This window comes from Aulonocara stuartgranti (genome assembly GCF_965226115.1).
Source record: "Aulonocara stuartgranti genome assembly, chromosome: 4".
NCBI lineage: Eukaryota > Metazoa > Chordata > Actinopteri > Cichliformes > Cichlidae > Aulonocara > Aulonocara stuartgranti.
Window position 1 is genome coordinate 28,533,143 of NC_138942.1, and position 23,379 is coordinate 28,556,521.

At 41.3% G+C, this 23,379-nt stretch overlaps 1 protein-coding gene across 8 annotated transcripts in view; it reads left to right on the forward strand.

The window, feature by feature from the left end:
* The window catches only part of plppr2a (phospholipid phosphatase related 2a), a 180,083-nt gene extending 166,059 nt beyond the window's left edge, over positions 1 to 14,024 (forward strand). For 5 of the 8 annotated variants that reach the window (XM_082531108.1, XM_082531110.1, XM_082531106.1 and 2 more), the window contains 3 exons: positions 6,468 to 6,644; positions 9,002 to 9,129; positions 10,180 to 14,024. In XM_082531108.1, the coding sequence (XP_082387234.1) occupies positions 6,468 to 6,644; positions 9,002 to 9,129; positions 10,180 to 10,288 (414 nt within the window). In that variant the 3' untranslated portion in view covers positions 10,289 to 14,024. Of the gene's footprint in view, positions 1 to 6,467; positions 6,645 to 9,001; positions 9,146 to 9,882 lie in introns of all 8 variants that reach the window. The other 3 variants (XM_082531113.1, XM_082531111.1, XM_082531112.1) reach the window with 3 other exon arrangements.
* Positions 14,025 to 23,379: the final 9,355 nt, after the last annotated feature.

Here is a 23,379-nt window from a genome sequence, read left to right on the forward strand (position 1 = left end):
CTTAACAAGCGACTGCCTCTTCTTGCTGCTACTTCAATCATGAAACTGCTTAATGATCAGCTGATCTGCTTTTCTGTCGCTAGTGAGTCCGTCTCTCTGGTTTGTTTTTGGCCCACTTTGCACCAGAAAGAGGAAACCAGTGGCTGAACAACAGCAGCACGTTTAAGCTTGATAAGCTGTCGTTAGAATTTATTTAATATTACTTTCTACTCGAGGATCTTTTTCTACATAGCTGACGGCTGGTAACTGTGCAGGGGCGGATCTAGCAAAGTTTAGCCAGGGGGGCCGATAGGGCATTAACAGGGAAAAGGGGGCACAAAGACATACTTTTCTTTCTTATTCTCATTTAAAATGTCTAGCTTTTAATAAATAATTATCTGACACCCAAAGTTTTAATTTGATGTAAAATGAATAGAAGTCAATTACTGTATATAGTATATAGTGACTATTAAGTCTAATATATATACCCTAGTAAGCTATAGTACTTTTTCCTTTGGAAAGGTACCATCTGTGCAGTCTGCACTTTTGTTGAAGAAAGATGTTGAATCTATTTAATATTTCTTGAAAAATAATTGATTTCTGTGCATTTTTTTTCACACTGCATCAAATTAAAGTTGATTACGTCGATTAAGCATCATGAGGTGGAGTGTGAGGGGTGGTTCCCTATTTTTTATTTATTTATTTTTGTTGTTGCTGGGAGTTGGAACCCTATTAGTTAGGTTGCTTAATATTTACGCTAAGTACTCTTTAAAATACCAGAATAGGGAGGATGGTGTAGGTTTAAGTTTATTAGATTGATCAGTATTGCTGAACTATGAAATTTTTTTTTTTTACATACAGGTATAACAGAATAGCTTTAGTGTAGTTGTTGTTTTAAACTTGAGTATGAACTTATACAAAATGCAGCAAGATATTAAAAAAAACAGTTTTGTTGATTAAAAAACACTATATCGGATTCATATCGGTATCGGCAGATATCCAAATTTATGATATCGGTATCGGACATAAAAAAGTGGTATCGTGCCATCTCTACTTGAAATAAGTGTTTTCTTTTCTTCTTTAGGACTTTGCTTAAGTTCTTTGAGGTTTGTGGGCACTCATTTATGCACCACTCTGTTATAGTCCTGCTACAAGTTTTCACTTGGGTTGAGGTCTGGACTTTGACTCGGTCAAAGTCGAGTGCTCATCTATCTATCTATCTATCTATCTATCTATCTATCTATCTATCTATCTATCTATTAGGGGTGCAACGATACACAAAATTCACGGTTCGGTTCGGTTCGATACTTTGGTGTCACGGTTCGATATTTTTTCGATACAAAAAAAATGTTCATGCCTTTTTAATTTGTCATTTATTAAAATTATAAATATATATTTTAACTCAAAAGTACAGTTTTTAAATTTAACCCTAACCCTTGTGCGTGTTTTTTATTTTGACAGCGAATGCGCACCTGCGGACCACTTATGTGCAGCCCTGGTTATTTAGCTCGTCATATTGCAGCCACAGAAATTATTTTGTCCATGAAACCATAAAGCTGCACTTTCTTTTTGCCTTATAGTCTGATTTGTCATAACTTCTCCGTTTTGTGGTAAGCTTTTCTTTGGCTGTCACTTCTTCACCCTGACCTGTCTTATTTGGCTCAGCAGAACTAAAATATATATCCTGCTGCTTTTACACACGAACTCACATAAGCTCAGCGATTCTCTGCGCGATCAACCTCTCACATGTTTAAGCTTGCTGCGGGAGATTTCACTTGTCATGTTTGCATAGTAAGCTAACGATTAATAAGACGATGCCAGAGGAATTGGTGCACAAATTATCATCACTCACAGATCAGTGCTGTCGCTCTCTATACACAGTTCGCGCGATTGCAAAGTGAAAGCAAAAAACAAGCGCAAATTCAAACACGATTTCAATATGTCACATATTGACAGTGGCTCACCGATGCCAATGATATAATTACCCAGCTAAATTTCTGAAAGAATGCAAAAGCATTGACATATATTTTTCCTTCCTACAATAGCCCGACGGGCAGGGCAGAGATAGATTTTGGTAGCCCGACTGGAAAAATCGCTAGCCCCAGGACGTTGGGCTAGCGATATTGCGAGCCCTGTATCTGATTGAGGAATCACTCATCTTTGGAAAAGAGAGTTTATTACAGAGAAATGTCTCTTTCCAAAATAAAAGCTATACTATCCGCTTCTTCTGGGCTATATTCTCAGCAGCATAAGGAGAATCACGTGCTAACAGCTGTCTAAATGACTCGGCTAAAGTTAGTAGCATGCTTGTTGTTTTTGTCTTTGCACTAGGATGATGTCGGCGTAAATGTGCAGTCATATTCGTTGTGTTCTCACTAGTGCTTTCAGGTTAATCTCATTGAAATGACCTTAACGCCACAACACGGCAAATCTCCGTTAACGAGCTACCGCCGATCGCCCCGTGCATGGGGCTAGACGGCCAACACGTTAACGAGCTTACTGCGCTAACACACTAGTTCCCACTAGGGTTGCCAACCGTCCCTTAAAAAACGGAATCGTCCCGTATTTAGAAACAAAAGTACACGTCCCGTATTGAGCTAATAAGGGACGCACTTTGTCCCGTAATACAGTGAGAATCAAAAGTAGTCTATAACTTTTAATGGAATTAACACTTTGTTTGAAAACATAATTCCCAGCCCCTCTCCTGCTTTGTGACCAATGAGCTGACAGCACACTTATGACAATTCGAGTATGACAAGTCAGATTACCGCTCATCTCATTGGTTGAGGAAAGGTCGCTTACGGAGAAAATACCGGAAGACAACCGATGACCACAACAACAAGCATGGCCAACAGGGAAACAAACGCCGACACTGCGGTGCAAGTCTCGGACGGCACACTGTGCGTCCATAAAATGAAGGTTATAACAGAAAATCTGTCGCTCGCTCTCTCTGTCTTTCACTCACACAGACACACCACCACATCAACTTTGCTAAATTGCTAATGAAAAACATTGATCAGGCAGCTGTGATTGAGCAGCAATGTAAATCCAACTATTTTCACGGTTGTTGTGGTCGTGATAATTTTGTGATGCCACATGGAAAAGGCTCGGATGAGCTTTCCAAAGTTCTACAAGTTGTGCCTCCATCGCTTGTGTCCAGATCACACGCTGCACAGCTGTGCTGCAACGTCTTTTTCACCGACGTTTACGTGTTTGCGCGTGAGCAGCTGCGGTGACACCCTCACGAGCGATTGATGATCGGGAGCTGGTCGTGAGGTGTTAATCGCTTCTCGTTACCCCACGTATACTACACGACGCACGATGAAGGCCAAAATCGGGCTGATCACCAAATCGGTCGCACGACTCAAAAATCGGCTCAAAATGGGCCAAAAATCACACAGTGTGAGCCCAGCATTAGAGCAGCAATGTTTGTTCGCTCAGAGAAAGAAAAAAAAAAAGGCTGCAAAAGTACAGGGAGGAATGGGAAAAGGAAAACACCTGGCTGGAAAAGTGCACTATAAAGCGCACTGCACTGTGTGCTGGCGCACTTTTTCCATAGGCATGCTTCTATTGGTGGGCACATGAAGAACATGAGGGGCATGAAAGCTCGGGGAACCCTTTACCAATTTTTTGTCCGCCAGGCCATGGCAGAAGCAGATATGGTATGTAAACACTGGTTTGTTTTTTTTAAACCCTCTGGTTAAGGTTAATATGGGCATGTGCAGTGAATATCAGGGCTATGTGGCCAGAAGTGTAATAATATAATTTATTTTGTGTAATAAACAACTGCAAGGATAGATGATTACAACAAATAGATCACTAATACATAAAAGTAATACATAGATGAATAATGATGATGAGTTAAGATGCGTAATCATGGGAACAAGTGGGTTTACAAACAGGAGCAGCTGATTAGCTTTAGAAAAGCTGAAATAATACCTCAACTGAAGCCAACTGTACTAAATGCACTAAATGTGCACTGTTACAAGAATATTTTTCGTTCTATTGCTTTCTATTAATTTATATAATTTTAAGTTAAGCAGGACAGAGTTCTTTTAAAGAAAGATTTACTTATATTCTCAAAAGTTAAGCATGACAGGCTTCTGTTTAAGAAAGAGACCTGTTTTACTGTGTTAATGTTGTCATTGTGAGCTAAAAATAAATGGCTAAATGATCATTTGTTTCCCATATGGTCATATCACAAAGAATATGCATCTGCTTAAATCAAGTTCAAGTCAAATGGTTAAAAAATAATTTCACACACAAAAAAAGAGCTACCACACTGGGAAGGGTGAAGACAACTGGGTTGCCCGGCCCTGGCCACGAGGTGTCCCTTATTTATTTTTCAGGGAGTTGGCAACCCTAGTTCCCACCCATGTAATTGAGCATTGCATGGCACATCCAACATACTGTTTTACTTTAGTCCATGACTCGCTTACCTTCAGGGTCATACGTCACATGAAAACCAAAATAATTCCAAACGCCAGATCTGATTGAGGTTGGGGGAGGTCCATGTTGCAAGGAGAGCTTAACTTCTGTCTTGCTAGCTTGCCCTGCGCTCTTCCTTCTGACTATAAATACCTTGGAGTACACATTGACAATAAACTGGACTGGGCTAAAAACACCACAGCACTTTACAGGAAGGGCCAGAGTCGTCTCTATTTTTTGAGGCGACTGAGGTCCTTCAACATCTGCCAGAAAATGCTGAGGATTTTCTATGAGTCTGTGGTGGCCAGTGCGATCCTCTATGCTGTTGCATGCTGGGGGAGCAGGCTGAGGGTCGCAGATGCCAACAGACTTAATAAACTGATCCGTAAGGCCAGCAATGTTGTGGGGATGGAGCTGGACTCCCTCAAGGTGGTGTCGGAGAGGCGGATGCTGTCCAAGATAAAGACAATGTTGGATAACACCTCCCACCCACTCCATGACATGTTGGTCAGTCACAGGAGCTCGTTCAGTGAGAGACTGAGATTACCGAAAAGCACCACTGAACGACACAGGAAATCATTCCTGCCTGTGGCCATCTCCCTGTACAACGCATCCACTTAACACACTGTTTGCTGCTACAGCTACACATGTTTCTTTTCCAACTATTTATTTATAAGTGACTTATGTATGTATGTATGTATATATATATATGTATATATTGTACTATTCTTAGTTAGCGTATTGTCTGTCTTGTCTTAATGTTGGTTTAAAATGGAGCACTGTAACAAAAAATAATTTCCCCCAGGGATCAATAAAGTATTCTGATTCTGATTCTGATTATGCTGTCTGTGTTGAGCGCTCAGTGGATCTGCGCTCGACAGTGCAGCCTAGGCGGAGTAGTCGAACGCAGATTCACTGAGCGCTCAACACAGACAGCATCGTCAGAAGGAAAATTGATAAAATAAATTACAAATGTTGTATTGTTCGATACATATGCGTACCGAACCGAAAGCACTGTATCGAACGGTTCAATATCGATACGAATATCGTTGCACCCCTACTAACTAACTAACTATCTATCTATCTATCTATCTATCTATCTATCTATCTATCTATCTATCTATCTATCTATCTATCTATCTATCTATCTATCTCACTCACACGTGGCTGCACGGCACTAACGCGTTAAAGAGCTAACCACGGCCTTGCAGCCCCACGCACCAGGCTATCCGCGATAACTCGCTAATGGAGATTTGCCACTTTAATGCAGTTATGGAGTTAAGGTCATTTTAACAAGATTAACGCTGACAGCACTAATATAAATTTAACCTTTTTACCTTTTACCACTCACATTTAAGCAAAACAAGGATGTATGCAAGTAAACAGACCTTAACAAACACATTTGCAGAAATGCTGCCTTCAGTTAAAAAGGCACCACCTACCAATTATTTCAACACTGATTAGTTTGTTTCTACCAGTTTGTATTTGTCATTTGTAAACAATCATTACCACGCTGAACAAGAAATAACACTGGCTGTTATTTGATGTAATCAAGTGGATACTTATGCTGATTTCTGCCACCTCAAAAATTTGATTTGTGTTTAGCCTGAACAAAATTTCAGATTATATATTTCCTCCCTTTGTCGAAACAGTTAACAGGTACTTTAACTTTAAAGGTGGCATAATATGCTCACTTTTATCTCAGTATTTTTATTCTTGTAACTTATCCTATGCTATGCCACTTAGTGCAGTTCCTCAGTTCACCTGCTTTATGCTCCATTCCCTTTTAAGCTAACTTTCTTATGATTAGTTCCCCTTATGATTAGGTAAATGCTGTGTTTAATATGACCATCCACTAGTGTAGCTGAATATATAATGAGAGAAAGTAAGGACAAGCTACATAGGTCCACTTTAACCAGCCAATTACAGGAAGAAAATCTCTTGTACGTCTTATTACCTGGTTTAAAATAGTGATGTATCTTATGCACTTGCATGCTCTTTGTGGCTTTCTGTGTTTGTTGCACCCTACTGTGCGCTCCCTCCCTTATGCTTCTTTGCAGATGTACGTGACACTGGTGTTCAAAACCAAAGGCACGCGGCTCACCAAGCCCACTATCAGCCTCACGCTGCTTTGTCTCGCCATGCTAGTCGGTGTGGTCAGAGTGGCTGAGTACCGCAACCACTGGGCTGATGTCCTGGCGGGATTCTTCACTGGGGGAGCCATCGCTGTGTTTTTGGTGAGGAGAGAATAGAAGGAGCAGAGAGACAGGCAGACAAATAGATTAAAAAAGAAAGACATGTTCTCAGTTTTTTAAGCGCTCCATCTTTGCATGTAAAGACGAGCTTACTTGCCCCTGAGAGCACTGTGAAAACAGCTGTGTAATGTCTCATATGGTAATTTATTATCTTTCTTCATAATCTAAAACAATGTGTCTTAGAAAAATGTCCTGTTAGGTGCTTTTAATTATGAAAAAAGACAAAAACGGTCATTAATGGGCTACATATCAATCAGATGATTAAAGACCACATTAATATCTCAACAGATTAAATGACATTCGGAAATAGGTTTACATGCAATTTTAATATGCTGCACCACAGTAGCAGAAGTCAAGCAACCATTTTTTTAAACCACACCCCTTTTTGTTACTGTTACTATACCTGGCGAGCTTTACATTTTCATGGCATGAGTCATGCTTTGGTTGGTTCTAACTTTCCCGCTATAGTATCTGGTTTTGTTTTGACCAATTGCTTTGGTCCACTATAACAGTTTCCCAATGCAAGTACCACAATAATAAATTACTCAAGACATTTTCTTTGCCTAACTGATAAAGAAATACTGAAAAATAACCTTAATCTGACTATAAAATTGTTTTAAGTGAATTTCTAGGTTACTCCTTAAAATAACTGTAACATTTAAACAGGTAACAAAATGTTTTGTATAATTCATTGAATCAAAGTTGAGAGTCTCAATTTCAATTGTACACAGAGTGTTTCATTTCAAACCTATTATAGTGGCATAGAGACCCCAAATTATGAAAAATCATGTAACTGAAAGTTGCAGACCTAACAGTAGTTAGCGGTGCCTGATAATGTTTTGCACTTTACACCCACTCATCATGAGCATGAATGCCATGGTAACTTTGGACTCCTAATTATTTCTTTGATATATTCTTTTTCTAGGATACTCTTTAATGACTTTAAAAAGCAAGAATTGGGTGCAAATGTTTGACTTTATTTTGGATTTTTTCTAATCTAATGTAATGCAATACAACCAGCAGCAAAACAACCCCAGATTATGATGCTACCTCAACCATGCCTGAGGCTTGGTGGAATGTTCTTAGTAGGGGTGGACGATATAAACGATATACGATAGAAACGATATAAATTTGGCCAACAATAGAGATTTTGACTATATAGCTCTATCGCGATAGCGCATGTTGATGATGTCATCAAGCTGCGCCTGTTTTGGTCGAAAGCATCCTGCTATGCGATTGCATTTGTCCCTAATCACCAGAATCCCTCACATTAACTTTTATCGAGTGGAAAGAAAGTTGGCGTTCATCCTCCAGCTTCACTGTGCTAATGTTATGCTAACATAGCTGTGTCGCTAGCAATCAGGTAACACAACATTATATACCAGGTAGTCCAACTTAAGTAACCCTGTAAACGCCACTGCTGTTTACTTTAGCTGAACATAAAACCTTTCTTCAGGAGTGTTAGGTTTTGCCATGTGGGCAGCAGCATGTCTCAGTTGAGCTTGACAGTGCCACCTTTGGAGCAGGGCCTTCTTTCTTGGTTAGCACTGTCTTAGTCCATGGCTGTGAAAAAACCCACATCACTTTGGACAGTGACACTGGTGTTCCAGCAGTTTCCAGGTCATGCCTTGGAACCTTGGTGGTTCCTTGGTTGTTCCTGAATATCCTAACATATTTCTTCTCAGCTGAGGGTGACAGTTGGGTTTTCTGGTGGGGAAAAATCCAAATAACTTGCATTTACATAGAAATGTTTGAACTGATGGTGCAGTTGTTGAGACCTTCCCAACTTGTGTAAATCTGTAATTCTCATTCTTAGATTTTCACGTGGACTTTCCCATTCTGAGTATCGAGTAATCCAGAGAGTACTGTCAAATTCTTTTTATGTTGAGTTGAAAAGTTGTAGAACCAGTTGTAGTCAATCATGATCACTAATGAGAGGTTAATATGCCGTGACCATGTCAAGTTAAAAGACAAGAACCTTTCGTACCACATATTAGAAGATTTAAGTGAATGTATGTCGATATCTGAGTATGTTTGAGTACTTTTGACCCCGTGTGGATTGGAGAACAATATTTAAACTTGTCCATTAAAGATGTACACTGGAAAAAGAACAGTTCAAAGTTTTTATCCAAAGCCCAAAATAACTTTAACATTCATGCTCTTTGATAATTCGGTCCTTTTTTCCCCCAAAGCCCTTGTAAACCATTTTGCCACACAGGAAAATCCACTAAGCTGTTACTGAACAATCTGATTAGGTGTTGAATTTGACAAATGGTCAATTTCTCTCATGTGTCTCATTCTGGTCCCAGTTAACTCTTTATGTTGGTTTCTATCATCAGGTGACTTGTGTGATTAACAACTTCCAACAGCTGCAGCCCGGTCTTCCTCCACCGCGACCCCAACGTCCCGAGTCAATGCTGGGCATGCCGATGGTGACACTGCCCTCCGTGGAGAGTCCACTCGAAAAGTTAAGTGGCCCTCAGGTAAGGGGCGGGGGTGGGTGTGAGGCACAACTGTGCTCACAGAAGGGCTGAGATACACACCCCTTGTCTCTTAACTGAATCCGTGACCTTCCTTTTGTTCCTCAAAAAAGAACAAATTCAAACATGCATGCTCCAAGCCCACCCGCACGCCCAGTCCTAGCAAAACACCCAAGTGAATCCTTTAAATCTCTGCGCACGCGAGGCTTGTTGTACCCTGATAAGAACGCATGTGAGATTTGTTCTAGTGGTGTGAAATGAGCCACGGTTATGTTTCAGTCAGAGGATGGAACAAATTCTAGTGTGAATGTTTGCTTTGGAAAGAGGTGCTGCTTACTCCTAAAAATCCCACAGTGTTACAAATTTTCACGTTATCTGGTTTATAGAGAGAGCCACTTGTGTCTTTGAGGTGAATCAGCAGTTTGGCTGACACACTCCAAGTGTTATTTACCATTTGGATATAATGCAGAGCACTTGGCTGAAGGGAAACTGTGAAGTCAGCAGAGGCTAAAAGAAAATAGTCTTAGCTGTGGAAGCGATCCCCTCAAGTTATATCTGCTCTCCGAAAGCGCTGCATTTTCTAAAGCGATTCTCTCAGGGGTGAAGCATTTAGAAAAATATCGTGCGTCCTCTGTGGTCTCTCACTGTCTCTAACCCTCACCTGACTGCCTTGTTTTCCTCTGTCTCCCACCTTGCCTCTCTCCTTTCAATCTGCTCCCTTGTCCCTCACTCTCCTTCAGCATCTTGCACTCTCCTCCTCCTCCCCACCTTACAACACCTACGTCCAACCATTCTAACCAGCTTTGAATATTTTTTACCCAACGTTGTCACCCCCCCCCCCCCCCCCCCCCCCCAACACTATCTCCACCATCTGTTGCCTTATTTCTGTTTTTTGCTCTGTCGAACATCTGTTCTGTCCTCCACTCATCCCTGTACATTGCTCTTGATTATTCTTTTCTTCACTTTTCTCTCTCTTCCTCCGCCTCCTCTCTGCCCCGTCCTCCTCTCTCTTTCTCACTCCTCTCTTTCCCCTGCAGACTCCGCGGGGATCTCCGTTCACAGAGATCACATGACCATCAGCCCTATCGGTTCCCCGCCACCCCCGATGTCCTCATACCGTCTCGCTCCATTTCCAGCGAAGTCTAGACCAGTCGGAGCAGCACTCACCACAATGCGCCGCCCATCCGGCTGGGCGGTACACAACATTGCACCGCTCCTATTCCACGCAGGTCTAGACCCCCCACCCCTCCTAATACATGATACACAGCACACACATCCCCCGTTGCCCTCTCAACCCCCGGGGAACCGATAGGCAAACTCTTCAAAGACTTTCTCTTTGTTGGAATACCAGTAAAGTAAAGCTCTGATCAATAAGTACAGAGTCAGGTACATCTTTTTTTTCTTTCCTTTTTTTTTCATGTTGAAAAATGTAACTAATTTTTTTATATGTATATAAACTCAATCACATGAAGCTCACTTTCATCAGCAGTGGTTTGCTCTGTTACAAAAACGAAATCAAACGGTGACCACTGAGAATGTCCGCTGCTTCTTTTTCTCCAACCGTACAAGCGCACGCCTGTTTGAGGAAAGAACCCGAAAGGTGATGGTGAGCTCTCAGGACGCGGCTTTGACGTGCGCCGTGTTGGACCAAAGAAACCCACCTGAGGAAATGTGTGCTGCTGAGATTTACCCGTACAAAACATCCTTTTAGCAAGCCATATGAACACACAAACAAACACACTTGCTCTCCTTATTTCATCCCATGCACGTGCACACAGACACACGCATAAGCACCCACCAGGGTTGAGTAGCAGTGCCCTAGTCAGCTTCGCATGAGGTTTCCCAGGATCAAAGGATCCGTTTCTTATCCTTCAGCAGAAGCACCAGACAAAAGCAAACAGGATGAAGGTACAGACATCTTCACTTGGCTATCAACTTTGTGTTTTCCGTCGCTCTCAGATGGTTGCAATTTTGCCAAAACCTAATGTGAAACAGAAACACACATTGGATGAGACAAACCCAAGCTCCCGAATGCAGGTGGCACAACAGTGAGCCAAATTAAGTGCATCACATTCAGGAGCAAATATTTGTTTTTTGCTTGTTTTTTTTTTTTGTATTCTTTTGCGAAGAGGAGCCTTCATACAGGACACTTCTCTGTGATGCCAACTGACTTTTAAAAAAAATGTCTCTTTCATTTAACTGTGGAACAGCATCGCTCATCCCGAAGTGGCGTCTCCTTTGGCTGCGTCGTGTAATTACTGTGATTTATTTCTGAGATTTTATTGATATATTGATTTACTGACGTTTGTGTATATACGGCGTGGTTGCCATAAGCGCTCCGTGTGGCGTGACAGTTTTGCTGATTTTGATTTGCACACTCCCTCACGATCCACTTTTGTCTTTTGTTCTCTTCATTTGCCTTTGTTTGCTTTTCCTTTCTTTACAAATACATTTTGTTTTTTACATTCTCCATTTATCTCTCTTCTCTGTGGTGTCTGTATCTAGGCTAATATGCCATCACTGTGCTGTGAAATGTTTCCCTCTGCTGGACAAACAAACACACACACACACAAACACACACACACAAGCACAGACACACAAAGCACAGAAGACCTCGTTTTACAGACGTAAACTCTAACATATTTGAAAGCACGCACATGCACAAGCACACTTATACCCCCTACTTGTTACTGTACTTTCCTTCTCCTCTTCCCCACTTTCTAACACCGAACCTGTAAGATATTGTACATAGCTCTTTTTTCTATTGAGAGTGTGATTTTTACACGAGCATCACCAAGACTCTGTGTGGCGATTGAAGGAAAATCTTGTTTTTGTTACAATGATGGAGAATTCGAGCAGACGTGCTGAACCACTCTGACCCATCAGTTGGAAAGTACTCAGATGACTCACTTTTTGTTTCAATTTGCTGCGTCTGTCTGTTGGACTGAATAAAGCTGGATTGGAAAAGTCATTTTACTCTGACATCAGACACTATGTGATCCTGACTTTCTGAGTTTTATTAGGCCATTTTCACTTTCCTTTTTTCATGCTTTGATCATCCATCCATCCTCTACTTTTCAGTTGTGATGGGGCAAGAGTGAGGTTACATCCCAGACAGGTCAACAGTTTATAGTGGGGCCATAAATTTAAAGCATAGATATCTAAACACCCTAAGAGATCTATTTTTCCTTTTTCAAGGCAATAGGTCAAGCTGTGAACACACATTTCACAAATTATTGCATTCTAGTTAGCACTAATATTTTATCTAACAGCTTTCACATCCAACTTAACAGATTAAGAGCTTTAATTTGATGAATGGTGTAATATTAATGATGAATGGGCATATTTTCTATTTTGGTTCTACTATGCTCTACTATGATCACCAGCCAGCTGCTAACTTTGTTTGTCTGCTGTCTACTTGGACCAGTTTTACAGTTACCAGAGGTTTCCCCACTGAAGGGAGCTTACTGCTCTTAAGTCTTAATTATCTGGCATAAAGTGAGACTCATTCATGATACCAGCAGATCAGCTGATCCTCATGCTATTCCACATTAGCTGATCCGACTTATGCTATTTGAGTTGGTGTAGCCTGTCTGCAGTTAATGCACTTCTGCAAGCTGCTTTGCAACCCACCTTGATCACTACCCCTTCTCGAATGCTCTATCTGACTTCATGAATGTCATGTCTATTGTGTAATAAAGCCGCAAGGTCCCAGAAAAGAATAATTGTTGCAGATGGAAAGGCATGTATCGCTTTTGGTTCCCCATTTATGTGGATGTAAGATAAAGATGGCCCAATTTTCTGATGATAGGCCTGTGTTGTAAATATGTGCCTCTCTGGCTAATCATTAGCATTATAACATTAGTGATAATACGCCATCAGACTGCGTGACAACAACTAAATCCTCCATCAGCCTACATATCTTTAAGTTTTTTGTTAACCTTCCTTACGAACGCTCCACTCACACTCTATGTGGCTGTCATAGATATCATTTTGGAAATTAAAACAAAAAGAACATAACTTCTCTTCATTTTATTTTTTTTTTAATTGTGCTCAGCTAAATAAAAATGACCATCTTTTGGAGATCCAAATCTAGCACCCAGTAGATTTTATTTTTCATTATAGCTTCTACTTAACCAAAAGCATGTGTTTGACCATTGAGAATATGTGCTAAACTACCCTTATATAGTTCCCTGATGGATGCTAAGCTTCATTATCATCAGCATCTTGTACTTGTGAGAGGTTTGATTTCACTGAAAAAACAAATAAATAAATAATCAAAACTGTGACATTTTGATGGCTCAGAGAGCCAGGGCTACTTATACCACATAGTGTACCTGCAACTTTGTGAAGCTGAGTCAGACATGTGACCTTTGCTGCATGATGGCCCTTTGTTTCATGTGTTTCCTCATTTCTTTCCAGTCTTCAATGTCCCAGTGAAGCAGAAATGCCTTAAGATAATCTTGATGACAAAATGTAACGAAAGTGTTTTCTAAGCAGTGACTGGCTGTAATTTCATTTGCAAGTGCGAATTTGTCATTTGTCCAAATTCTCTGTGAATCCTCTGTGATCCAAAATGCACAAATGAGACACAATCAAACATGAAAGGTAAACACGCCCGCCACGAAGACTCGGATTCTCCACCGGCTCGACTGCCGTCGCCGCAGCTTTACTTTCCTGTAAAGTCTTCGGTAACACATGTTTAAAAATCAAACAACAAACACGCTGCAGTTGACTGACATGTGAATAAAAAGCACCAGTCTCCTTCAGATCTGCTACTCAGAGGCAGGACCGTGTTTCCTTTGATCCTGATGCAGCAAACCCTCTGTTTTTGTAAAGATTTGTGTGATGAGAACAATAAATGGATATTGAAATAAGAAAAGCTGTCTGTGTCAGTCTGCACTTCTTGTTTTGCTGTTGTGTTCTCAGAGTGATTGGCGGTGATTTTGTGTGTCAGAGCTGCTGCATTTGTTTTGCATGTGAACAGGATGCTTTTTTTGACTTGAGGAAAGGAAGCGGGGAGAAAAGGCTGCCAAGTCACACAAAAACTGGATGAAAAAATCAGCATCAGCAGGTCTTATGGAGTGATAGCTCCAAATTTTACATTTTTGGTTAAAAAGGTTATCAATATATAAAGAGGAGGTCAGGAGAAAGTTAGAACAGTGAACTGCCATGTAAAACACAGTGGAGACTCTGTCATGGTTTGAGACTGCATTTCATTTCGTTTTGTTGGGAAAAAGTGATAACGTCAGGGCTTTTTAGAAAGCCTTCTGTCCCCTTCTTTGTATTTTATAAATGCAGCTCAACTCCTAAAGTATCTTCTGATCTCCTGACATGGAGCCAAAGTATCACTGATTAAAAGAAAAAACTAATAACAAAAGGTACAGATTCATTTAAAATGATTAGTCACGACTTACTACATTATTATTCCCATTCCTTTCCCATATACACATGGTGTATATCTCCAGATGACAAATTCTTTACAAATGTGTCAGTACAGCAATGAAAAAAGTCCCACATCCAACATTCTACTTGACAGAAAGTACTTAGCAGTATTACCAGCAGCATGTCTCTATGTTCATTATCATTAAAAATCATGTTACTGGATCGTTAACTCTACATAACCTAGGCCCTTTGTCTCTTGATAAGTCTCACTGGGTGTCAGAAGTTTAAACATTAGAACAGAAAAAATGTTCTTTTATGCTTTTAAAGTTTTAAAGTGAAGTAGTTGTTTAAATGTAATCAAAATGAGAGAAGTTTTAAGGTAATTTTTCTCGACTTTAATTTTTTTAAATATAAAATCTTACTACCTAAAGTTACTTTTGAATAAATGTATGAAATCAGTTGCAGACAGGGTGCCCTATGTCTCTCTAAAATGTCTAGCTGCTGAGTTGTAAGTTAAAGTAACATTAAAGTGTCACGAAGCAGACCTGCGGTAGTTGGCTAATTTCCACCTCCATCTGTTCCATAGGGAACTCATCCTGCTTTATTCGTGGCCTCTACTAGAGTGGCTTTGCATACTTCACAGCTCAAAATAACCCTTATTTATCTCGAGCTGATGCAGCCACACACCTCATCCACTGTCTGAAACATGCTGTTTTAGCTTCTCTTCCATTAAGACCACCTTTAAGCTAGCATCGGGCACCCCTCCTAACAGGGTTAGGCTATCCACTTTCATTGACATTTATAAAGCCAGGAGTAGAGAAAAAGCCTTAAAGTATGGCTCATAGGGATTACTCGCACATACACTGACCTCATTGAACCCTTGGCCATCTTTCTTATGAACCAGCACCGTAACAGAATATATATGGCACGATCTGATGAGATATCCGCGCGTTGGTGTTGTTCCTACATCATCATTGATCCAGGATCATCAACAATGCAACTGATCAATGCTTTAGGTTAGCAGGAGCCAAGACATTAGATAATGCTGTTAAAACTTTCACAAGCGAACCAACACGAATAATGTAAATCTGACTAACATGACATCATTATGTTGTATAAATGAACAAATAAAACAATTGAAATGCTGATAATTTGTTCCAGAAAGGAGTTTTAGATAAACAAAGCCTTTTTTATCCTTTTGTTTTTTGCTTTCTATCCCCACTTTGCAAGGCTATGACATCACAAAATGTGATTGGCCAATTGCAACATTATTATGATGCAGGAACTCCAACACAAGGATATCAGATATATTGCATTTAAGAAAGATATTAAGAGAATCACTGGCATATATGAGTAATTCAGAGGCTGTGATGTTCAGACTTGTTTTTACGCATCAAGCTCCAGAAACTATTCACAGTCTTCCACTTAATAATGACATCATCAGGGGACATGCTGTTCCAACTGTTCTCACAGGCTGCTCCGCATGACTGCTGAACTGTTAAGTCTGCAAAGTGTTCTTTTAAACCTACAGCACAACTTTTAAAATATTCGAAAAAAAGAAACCGAAAACAAATACATACATAGTCTCATTCGGCATAAATTCCCAGTCTGTTTAAAGCTGTGTGACACGGCAGGCTCAGTACTGCCATCATGTGGGGTAAAGCGTTCCTTTCCAACACACACCTGAGATGGAGCTCAATGATTGTGAAGGGGAATTATAATCTTTTAGCCCAGTTATTTTCAGAGTTTTATTTAAAATATGTTCAAATGAATCAATTAAATATGAATGAAAGGAAGTTAAACTACGGTGTCACGCATGCTGGGAATGACCACATGAAAGAAAACCATATGAAACTTTAAATTCAAAAAAATTTAAAAGTATGCTTTTTCTCATTTTCTTTTTAACAACACTTGACTGGCCACTCTCAAGGGGTGCATGCGTTTGCGGGTTAAATCCACACGATGGCGTTGTACATCACAGACATGTAAATATTAAGGGAGGGAGCACAAAGTCGGCTCCAACAAAGCATTCATCCTCCAGACGTGAAGAGACATCTCAAGCTGTGTCATGAAATAAGATAAGATAAGATAAGATAAGATAAGATAAGATAGAACTTTATTAATCCCTCGGGTGGGTTCCTCTGGGAAATTCGACTTCCAAAAAAAGCACAGCAACGACCGAAGTTACAGTTACAGAACTGTTATATATATATATATACACACACACACACACACACATATATAAATACAGAGACAAATATAAATAAAATATACAAAGGGGATAAATAGAATAAATAGGAATAAAAAATAAAAATACAAGTGAATTGCACATTTCAAGTATTGAGTCTATTGCACTGTTGACTATTTACAAAAAGTATTGCACAAGGTATTGTACAGTGAGGTGCAGAGGCACTGCAGCTTAGTTGTTCCCCCCTCCTTTGTCCTCCTGTTTCCCCTCCCTCTCCCCTCCAGAGAGGAGTTAAACAGTCTGATGGCGTGTGGGACAAAGGAGTTTTTAAGTCTGTTAGTTCTTGTCTTGGGGAGAAGCAACCTGTCACTGAACAGACTCTTCTGATTGTTTATGGCCGTGTGCAGAGGATGCCCAGCATTATCCATAATGTCCATCAGTTTCTTTAATGTCCTTTTCTCTGCCACTGTCACCAGAGTGTCCAGCTTCATGCCGACCACAGAGCTAGCCCTCCTGATCAGTTTCTCCAGCCTGGATGAGTCCCTCTTTGCTGTGCTGCTCCCCCAGCACACCACAGCATAGAAAAGTACTCCAGCAACCACTGACTGGTAAAACATCCTCAGGAGCTTCCTGCAGATGTTAAAAGACCTCAGCCTCCTGAGGAAGTACAGTCGGCTTTGGGCTTTTTTATACAGGTGCTCTGTGTTGCATGACCAGTCCAGTTTATTGTCCACCCACAGCCCGAGGTACTTGTACTTGTTGACCACCTCCACCTCCTCCCCCTCTATCTGAACTGGCAGTGGACCTTCTCTGGACCTCCCGAAGTCCACAACCAGTTCCTTAGTCTTTGAGGTGTTGAGTTGCAGGTGGTTTGTGTGACTCCATGCGACAAAGTTCCTCACCAGACTTCTGTACTCCTCTTCCTGATCATCCCAGATACACCCCATGATGGCCGTGTCATCTGCAAACTTCTGAATATGGCATAATTCAGAGTTGTAGCAGAAGTCAGAGGTGTACAGGGTGAAGAGAAGAGGGGACAGCACAGTTCCCTGTGGTGCTCCTGTGCTGCTGACCACTGTGTCAGACGTGATGTCCTTCAGCCTGACGTACTGTGGTCTGTCGGTGAGGTAGTCGAATGAAAGGAACAATCAAAGTTTCTAATGAGAAGATCTGCACCTGTGCACGCTAATGAGTTATAATGGCATCCATTTCCTTAATGTCACAGATAATGGTAAGTACTGCTTATACGTAAGCGTCTGCGCGCTCTGCCACTCTGCACGTGTGATTTGCACAGCGAGTGGCTCTTTTTTGACAGATTTTTTTTCTTTTTCTTTTTCTTTTTTTCTTTTTGGAGGGAAATTCGGGCCCTGAAACATGGAACACTATCCACGGAAAGCTGATCAAAGAAACCTTACAGTACAGCTGACGCTAATTGCAACCAGCTCAATTCTCCAGACTTTTAGAGAGATGCACCTGCAATTCCTAAAAAATAAATAAATATATATATTTTTAACTGCCTGACTGAATGTAAATGACTACCAAACATCCCAGTAAGAGAGGTTCAAAGGATGGTGCCGTTTCCTGGTGAAATCCCACCTGCAGCATCTTTCTGTCTCTTTTTTTTCTTGCCCATACAGGCCTCATTAGTGTGGGCAGCACAACTCCTTCTGTTAGTTTGCTGGGAATTTTAATTCCACTGTCTTCTTCTCTGCATTCCTATCGCAAAGCTTTTCTTGTAATTTTTGGTAATTTTATTTTCAACCAGAAAGCTCTTTTGGGTTTGAAGGTAAACGTGATTGGGGTGACCAAACGCTTTAATACCAATTCGGAGCAGAGAGGGTTTTGCATGCTGGGGATGAGTGCGCAAAAAATATGACTGCAGAATGTGCACTAAGAGATTTCTTAGAGAGAAATCATGTCATTTTTGTCTTCTTCTTCTTTTGCATAAGTGGAAAAGAAATACACTGAAGCAGTGACTGTCCTTGTTATTGTTTCCAGGAGTCTGATGATTTATGCTTATGATCCTGATAGATACAATCAACATCTTTCAATTCAACAGAGAGAAAATATATTAAAAATTCAAGGCTGAAGCCGTCTAACTGATTTATGCTTCGCAAATATGCATGACGTGGAGAGGCAAAGGTGAAAACACAACTGATCCTTTATCTCCTTCCCGAGTCAGTAAAACTGGACAGTCAAGTTGCATATGGGCAAATGTGGACCATTTGCTCAGGAGATGATATCAAGTGAAGGTTAATCAATATTTATTGAGTAATTTAGTGAATTTAGGTGACCCATCACTAAACCTTAAATGATCTCTATTTTTAGCCTGTCAGGCTTCAGATTTATGCACATGTGTGAGCAGTGTGCACAAGGCTGAGAGATCTTCAAGTTTTTCTCTTTCCAAACCAACAAACAGCAAAAAAACACAACCGCACTATGCATCACATCTTCTACATAATGGGAGAAAGTGTAGATCTTTAACCCTATTATGCCCTTTTTATCATATTTGATACATGAGTTTCTGAGACCTCTATCTCATCAACATGATCAGTACTTGCCATAATTTCAAAATGTTATGGACAAAACTTTTTTTTTTGTCTTTTGTTGTTACAAAAAGTTGCACAAAATGCCCAATGTATCGAAATGCGATACAAAAAAATATAATAAATATATAATAATGGGTCTTACAGGGTTAAATATTTGCAAACATAAATATATATTTAAATATTTGCTGCCCATTTAGACACTTATTATCTTGCATTCAATGACAAGAATACAGGCACCAGTCATTTTGAAAGATCAATTGCTTCTTAACACAAAGCAATCACATGGAAGAAGCCCAACACTTCTAGGCATGAAGATATGGTCAACTTGGCCTCCTAAAGTTCAAACTGAGCATCAGAATGGATAAAAAAGGTGATTTAAGTGACTTTGGACTTGGCGTGGCTGTTGGTGCTAGATTTGGTCTGAGTATGTTAGAAACTGCAGATCTGCTTCTCAACACAACCATCTCTTGGGTTTACAGACAATAGTCTGTAAAGAAAATATCCAGTGAGCAACAGTTCTCCGATGCCAGAGGAGAATGGCCTCAACTCAATAACCACTCATTACCACCTAAGTATGCAGAAGATGATCTCACAATGCACTGAAGTCAAAGTAGATGGGCTACAACAGCAGAAGACCACAGCAGGTACTTCTCCTGCCACCTAAGAAGAGAAAACTGAGGCTACAACAACTATCACCAAAAACTGGTTCAGGCTGCTTCTACTGAACATTGTTTAGAGACCACAGGCACATGTATACAACCGCTGTGAGTCAGAAGACTCACAAATTCCATCTGCTTTTATATTTTCTTAAATATTTAAATGAAAAAAGTGCACAAACCTCAGAGTATCGGACAACATGTTACTGTTGAGAGGTTGTTCTCCAATACTGTGCTGGACCTTACACAGCCATTCATATCATATGATACACGAGTTGTATAAAGTCCAACCACATCTTCAGCTCACTGCTGGATTATTTGTCACTACAGGAAGTAACAAGCCTTCTGAAATGGTTGCCTTCATGTAATGAGTTGCTACTTTTAGCCAGGAAATCCGGTCCTGATTTTAATAAAGTTACGTTATGAATGAATTTTACATTGTTGCAAACATTTCAGCATGACTCTTTATGGCAGGGACTTCAAATCAAGCTGTGTGTCTTCTGTACGATACCACAAGTTCTTTTGACATCTTTCCACTTGGAATTTAAATGTTCCATGCACTAAACAATATTTGTTTGTTTTTTCTTGAATAAACTTTCTATTATCCAGGTTTATGCAGCGAATGCATTTCAAGCAGGTTTTATTTTATTTATTTATTTTATTTCCAAAACTATAAACAGAATAATTTTACAACTGAGTAAATAAAATAATATCTTCACAATAATTATTTCAGTCTTTTGCTTTTTATTTCGTTGTGTGTTTGAGTGTGTTTAAAGTGTTGCCGTGGAACCTGATTTGAATTTTCACTCCTGTAGTTTTGATTACAGCAGGGCGAGCAAGCGAGCAGGCAGAGGAGAGGCACCACACAAAATCTATAACAAGCAGACGATGGGGGCATTCCCACTCGAATCTCAAATTCCGTCCCACTCCACGTTGTCTCCCATCTGCCGGGATATGGGGCCTGTTTCTAAAAGCGGGTGCTGTAGGTTCGGGGCATCAGTTTCCCCCTGACAGTTTGAAGGTGAGGCACAGTCAGCTGAGCTGCTCCACTGAGGAAGTTGCACATGTCATCATCGTGGTTAAGTGGAGGAGAGGAGGAGAGACAAGCCGGATGAGTCATGATGGAACAGAGGGAGACGTGGAAGGGAGGGAGGGGAGAGAAAGTGAGAGTGTGGGTATATGTGTGTGAGTGTGTGTGTGTGTGTGGTGCTGTATTGAATTTCTATAGAAAATAAGCCACAGAGCAGGTGTAGAGAAACTTATTAAGTTCCTGCTTCTCAATCCTCAGTCTCTTCTTTTATTTATGTATGAAAAATAATGCACAGAGGCGGGCACACTCATGCTGAACACACACACACACACACACGCACTGATACCAGATGTCAGCTCAATATTAATTTAGTTAAATTATAATTGTTCAGGCAGAACTACAGGCTGACACAATGAAATTACACATAACTGTGAGGTATTGATTTTGTGTTATGTGCAGAGGGTGTGAAATAAATTGAAAGTATTACTACAGCATTGAGCAAAGTGTGCAGCGCCGACAGGAACATAATGTATACACTTAAATCCTCCCTCTAACATGACTAGCAATTACAGATGCCCGGTGAAAAGCAGGAAGATTCAATCAAGCAAAGTTGAGACTCATATCCAGCGGTGGAGTGGGGTTAATTAGTATACTTGGCTTTAACCAACCATTCAGGATGTTGGAGGGGTGGAGGGGGAAGGGGTTGAAGGATTATGTTTGTTTAGATACACGGACACAGTGTCCGCAGATAATGTCTTCATTAAGTATTGATGCTGCTGCACACAGCACACAGATAAACCCCGTATCTCCTCCAGCGTACATGCGGCATTTCCTCCACCTTCGACGCCTCCTCCTCTCATGCCCGTCTCCCGCCGTCTCTCCTGCTTTATCTGAACATCCGAGAAAATGTGTAACCACCCCCCCAACACACATCCCCCAAAACACACACACACATGCACACCCACGCATGCATGCACACACCTCCATAAGCCCCGTGCTTTTTCACACCTGCACCTCCTCTCTCCCCCTCATCCCCCCGTCTCATTCACTCCCTTTCTGTTTCTTTGACTTGAATATAAGCGCAAGGTACACACTAAGCCTCCCCCCAGACCCATTCACCCCATCTTCAACCCTCCACCCACCTCTTGCCCGGCACACACACACACACACGCAGCCCCTTCACTCCTTGCATTATCTTTCCCGGAAATTGCATTTCCAGCACAGCCAGGGCCCCATTATGAAGAGGGAGCGACATGCTGTAACCTTTTTAAAAAGCCATTAGTGATGCACCTGCCCCTCCCCCCTTCCACCCCCCACCCCACACACACACCCGCATCCCTCACTCACAACCAGCCACCCTTCTAGACCCCACCAACCCCTTGCAATTCATAAGTACACCCGCTAACCCACCCACCCCTCCCTCGTTTCACCCTTCCTGACCCCTCCCCACTCTTATGGCAGCTTGTAATGTTATTAGGCCGTTTCTACAGCCATTACCCGGCCAGCTCCCCACTCCCCAGCTGAACGTGGAGCAGATGCAGAGGGAGCAGCACAGGGCAATCGGAGCAGTGATAAGTGTGCAGAGGGTCAGGAGGGTTTTGTTGAGAGCGGATGGATGGATGGATGGATGGATGGATGGATGGATGGATGGATGGATGGATGGATGGATGGATGGGGAAACACATAAAATGAACACATGCAGTAGAGGCAAAAAACCAGCTAGGAATGTGAACGAGAGGCGTGGTGGTTGGAGTTCAATCGATGAGGGTAAACAGTGGACTGTCTCGCCGTCCCTCGTCTCTGCTCCCTCTTTCAGCCCCCCTTATCTAAATACAAATAGTCACTGTACGGACAGACCTGGGTATCACACTGCGCGTGCACGAATGTAAACAGACGTGGAATAATCCACACACACCACAGCAGCAGCAGTAGCAGCAGCAGCAGCAGCAGCAGCGGCTCAATACACAGTCGGCAGTGAGCCTGTTGGAGGAGCTCTATTGTTGTTGCACTGTCATGTAGTGTTGTAGTTGTGGACCACACTGGCTGCATTATCGTCCTATTAGAATGCAGAGACGAGCCAAGGGGGGCAGTAAAGTGGGAGAGTGGAGTGCTATGGAGCAGTGGAGAGAGAGAGAGAGAGAGAGAGGGCTGAGACAAGCCAGGCACACAGACAGACACTAAATCCAATTGCATGGGCAGGTTCCAGGAAGCAGATAGTGAAAGATAGGGGAGGAAAAGGAGGAGGAGGAGATGAAGGAAAAACTCTTTTTTCCTCCCCCTCTTCTTCTTCTTTTTCTGTGCAGCACACATCAGAGTCTGCAAGCTCTAATGCAGCAGCTTGTAGCTTAACTGTACTGTACAAGCCTACACAATACAGCTTCAGCAGCACGGCTCAGCCCACCGACTGACTGTCAATGTGATGGAGGTGC